The following is a 4,566-nucleotide window of genomic DNA, read 5'->3' as shown; positions in this document are numbered from 1 at the left end:
GATTCGAACCCGCCACCTTAGGTGTACGTGGCTGGCGCCTTAGCCGGTTGAGCTATAGGCGCCGAGCCAGGAAGTTTATTTTTTCAGAAATTTCTGGCTACTGAATGAAGAGGGAATGACAGATTTCAAATAACACTACTTTACAGTCCCCAAAGAATAGATTTAGGTATTAAACATCAAAAGCTGCTAACATCACAGAAAGAGGGATAGACATATCAGACATTATTTTCCTTTATTATGAAACAATATTGAAGAAAACTTGAACCTAGTCATGCTTCTATATCTACTAATTAACAGAAGTTACAGAAGAGAGAGAAATAGGTCAAAAACACCTGGGTAATGTAAACAGCAAAATCCAGGCTAAGGGAAACAATATAGGACAAATAATAAACCAGTTTCTTTGACAAATAACTTGCAAGGGGAAGAAAAAAGGAGAGAATGAGGGAGGTGAGATAAAGAAGGAACCCCCAGATTAAAGAAGACTAAAGAACTATCATCCCATTCATTGCTGGATGTTGATTGTATATGGATCCTAATTAAAGGAACTGTGATGAAGAAACCATGTAAGAGATGATTAGAAATTTAAGTATCAGGTATTTGATGATATTAAAAAATCATATTTTTAGGTAAGATAATGGTATTGTTATTATTCTAAAAAATGATTTCTTTGAGGAACCGTACTGAAATATTTGTGGATGAAATAATAGAATGACTTGAATTTCATTTCAAAATAATCTTTTTTTTTTTTTAATATTTATTTATTTGGCCGGGGCTGGGTTTGAACCCGCCACCTCTGGTATATGGGACCGGCACCCTACTCTTTGAGCCACAGGTGCCACCCCTCATAATAATCTAAGAAGGGGAAAGAAGGAGGAGATATAGAAGAAACAAGATTGGTATGAGTCAAAATATTGAAGATGCATGGGGACTGACTATATTATTCTCTCTAAATGTTTTTGACAGTTTCTACAATACAAAGTTTTTAGAAAGTGATAGGAATAAAGTTAAACAAAGTGTCCAGAGCTCAGAGGGTCTGGAACACAGGCTGACAGGCTTTAGACTTCTGGAATCCAAGAAGGGTGGCCTTACCTTGTAGAGAACCTGCCAGTCACTGACCTTGGTGTGGGACAACTTCATGCGTTTCAGAATCAGCTACAGTCAGACAAGGTGACAGCCACTGTTTTCCCTCCTCCACTGTAATGCCACTCAGAAACCCAGTTCAATGCCCAATATGGGCCCCTCAACCTCCTCCCCTACCTCCTTGCTCCCCACCCTGGGCTTACAGGCACATTCTTGATATGACCAAGCAGCCGATGCAACATCTGAGCCATGTCCAAATTCTGAGGCAGCAGAAAAAACTGAATGACATCCAGACGGGAATTGAGTTCCCCTAGGTCCTGCGTTGGACGTGTGAACCATAGCCTGGAAGTGAGAGTTGAGGTAGAGGGACTACAAATTACGTCTGTTCTCATCATGGTCTTGATCTCAATTTGCCAAAATGTGTTTGCAGGTCCCTAGGGATTGTGGCAATATGCATCCATAACATGATATCAGAATATACTGATGAGGCAGTGTCCTATCTGTGTGGGTGTGTTTATGTGTATCTACTGAAAATCTCTGGATTTTAGAGCATGATTGTGTGTGTACGTCATGTTTTGTTTTGTTTTTATTGAATGGTAACTATGTACATTAATGCACTTCTGGGGTACAGTGTGGGGTTTTCACATGCAATCTGAAATACTTCCATCAAACTGGTCAACACAGCCTTTATGTCATTTTCTCAGTTATTGCTTTAAAACGTTCACATTCTACTCTGAGAAAGATTCACCTGTACCCCTATAAGATAAACCTCAGAAGTGATCCCTCCAAACCCCCTCCTGTACGTCATGGTTTTGAGAGATTAGACGATGTGTCATTCCATGTGGGTATGTGATGGAACTTGTCAATATTTTAGCGGGAGAGCAGTGTGTTAAAGTATTTGTATGCCAGCACTGCAGCTCTCTGGCTGAGTAGGACAGGGTGAGTCAGTATGCATTTGTATGTCTGTATTTAGCTTTGAAAGTGTCCCTGGGAAATAGCACAAGGATTTGTCTTTTTGTACTCTTTCTATGAAAGTATGTAACTGCCCTATGTGGAATGATAAGCCTTTAATTCATTTTTTTTTTTTTTGAGACAAGAGTCGCACTATATTGCCCTTAGTAGATTGCTATGGCGTCACAGCTCATTGCAACCTCCAACTCTTGGGCTTAAGAGGTTCTCTTGCCTCAGCCTCTCAAGTAGCTGGAACCACAGGCGCCTGCCACAAGGCCTGGCTATTTTTTTGTTGTTGTTGTTGTTGTCGTTGTTGTAGCAGGCCTGGGCCAGGTTCAAACCTGCCAGCCCCAGTGTATGTGGTTGACGCCCTAACCAGTAAGCTACAGGCACTAAGCCAAGCCTTTAATTCACAATGGTCATCCTGCAGAGAAAAAAGAATTGCGGGGGGACATTAAGGGGCTTCAACAATATCTTATTCTTGGCTAGGCACCTGTGGCTCAAGTGGCTAAGGCACCAGCCACATACACCCAAGGTGGCGGATTTGAATCCAGCCCGGGCCCACCAAACAACAATGATGGCTGCAACCAAAAAGCCGGGCGTTGTGGCGGGCGCCTGTGGTCCCAGCTACTTGGGAGGCTGAGGCAAGAGAACCTCTTAAGCCCAAGAGTTGGAGGTTGCTGTGAGCTGAGATGCCACGACACTCTACCTAGGGGAACAGCTTGAGGCTCCTGTCTCAAAAAAAAAAAAAACAATATCTTATTCTTAAGTTGGCCAGTGGATATACAGGATTTATATGTTATTATTAATCTCTCTTTTTTTTTTTTAGACAAAGTCTCACTTATGTTGCCTCAGGATAGAGTGCCCTGGTATCTTACTTAGCTCACAGGAACCTCAAACTCCTGGGCTTAAGCTATCCTCTTTGCCACAGCCTCCTGGGTAGCTTGGACTGCAGGTGTGTGCCACCATGCCCAGCTAATTCTTCTATTTTTATTTTTGGCTGGGGCTGGGTTTGAACCCACCACCTCCAGCATATGGAGCCAGCACCTTACTCCTTTGAGCCATAGGCACCACCCTAATTCTTCTATTTTTAGAGACTGGGGTCTCATTCTGGGTCAGGCTGATCTTGAACTCCTGAGCTCAAGCAATCTATCAGCCTTGGCATCTCAGAGTGCTAGGATTATAGGCATGAGCCACCACGCCTGACCATTAATATCTTTTAGTGTAGGCTAGACACCTATAGCTCAGCGACTAGGGCGCCAGCTGCATACACCAGAGCTGGCGGGTTCAAATTCAGCCCAGGCCTGCCAAACAACAATGACAACTACAACGAAAAAAAAAAAAAAAGCAGGGCACTGTGGCGGGGTGCCTGTGGTCCTAGCTACTTGGGAGGCTAAGGCAAGAGATCACTTAAGCCCAAGAGTTTGAGGTTGCTGTGAGCTATAATGCCACAGCACTCTACCCAGGGCAACATAAGGAGACTGTCTCAAAAAAAAAAAAAAACTCTTTTACTGTGTTAGAGGTATTTCTTAATAAATTAAAATAAATTAGCAGGCTCTGCACCCATAGCTCAGTGGTTAGGGTGCTAGCCACATGCACCAGGGCTGTCAGGTCTGAACTTGGCCTGCTAAACAACACAAAAACAACAACAAAATAGCTGGGCATTGTGGTGGGCACCTGTAGTCCCAGCTACTTGGAATGATGAGGCAAGAGAATCACTTAAGCCAGTGGTTCTCAACTTTCCTAATACTGCAATTTATTTTCATTGTTACAAAAGGGTTGCAACCCACAGGTTGAGAACCGTTGGCTTAAGCCCAAGAGTTTGAGGTTGCTGAGAGCTGTGACACCACAGCACTCTACTGAGAGCAACATAATGAGACTCTGTCTCCAAACAAACAAACAAAAACATTAAATAAATTAGAATATAATAATCATGTCTCATCTATGTTTGTCTAATTCTGGATAGTCCTACCTCCTATGGCTACAAAGAATTTGAGACTCAAGACCAGGCAAGGTGGGCTTGGCACCTGTGGCTCAAGTGGCTAAGGCACCAGCCATGTACACCCAAGGTGGCAGGTTCGAATCCAGCCCGGGCCCACCAAACAACAATGACGGCTGCAACCAAAAAATAGCCGGGCGCTGTGGTGGGCACCTGTGGTCCCAGCTACTCAGGAGGCCGAGATAGGAGACTCGCTTGAGCCCAGGAGTTGGAGGTTGCTGTGAGCTGTGATGCCACAGCACTCTGCCCAGGGGGACAGCTTGAGGCTCCTGTCTCAAAAAAAAAAAAAAAAGACCAGGCGAGATGGCTAACACCCGTAATCCTAGCACTCTGGGAGGCTGAGGCAGGTGGATTGCCTGAGCTCACAGGTTGGAGACCAGCCTGAGCCAGAGACCCCGTCTCTAAAAACAGCCAGGAGTTGTGGTGGGCACATGTAGTCCTAGCTACCTGAGAGGCTGAGGCAAGAAAACTGCTTTAGCTCAAGAGTGGGAGGTTGGCTCGGCGCCTATAGCTCAACCGGCTAAGGCGCCAGCCAC

The 4,566-nt window shown here is 44.5% G+C and overlaps 1 protein-coding gene across 1 annotated transcript in view; it reads right to left on the bottom strand.

The window, feature by feature from the left end:
• The window catches only part of MSH5 (mutS homolog 5), a 24,802-nt gene that overhangs the window by 12,669 nt on the left and 7,567 nt on the right, over positions 1 to 4,566 (bottom strand). The window contains exons 4-5 of the mRNA XM_023512912.1: positions 1,284 to 1,422; positions 1,090 to 1,152 (exon numbers count right to left, since the gene is read on the bottom strand). Of these exons, the coding sequence (XP_023368680.1) occupies positions 1,090 to 1,152; positions 1,284 to 1,331 (111 nt within the window). The 5' untranslated portion in view covers positions 1,332 to 1,422. The remainder of the gene's footprint in view (positions 1 to 1,089; positions 1,153 to 1,283; positions 1,423 to 4,566) is intronic.

This window comes from Otolemur garnettii, unplaced genomic scaffold (assembly GCF_000181295.1).
Source record: "Otolemur garnettii isolate 467f Iridium unplaced genomic scaffold, OtoGar3 scaffold00031, whole genome shotgun sequence".
Lineage (NCBI taxonomy): Eukaryota > Metazoa > Chordata > Mammalia > Primates > Galagidae > Otolemur > Otolemur garnettii.
Note: the sequence above shows the minus strand (reverse complement) of the source record. Positions and strands in the feature narration are given on the sequence as shown.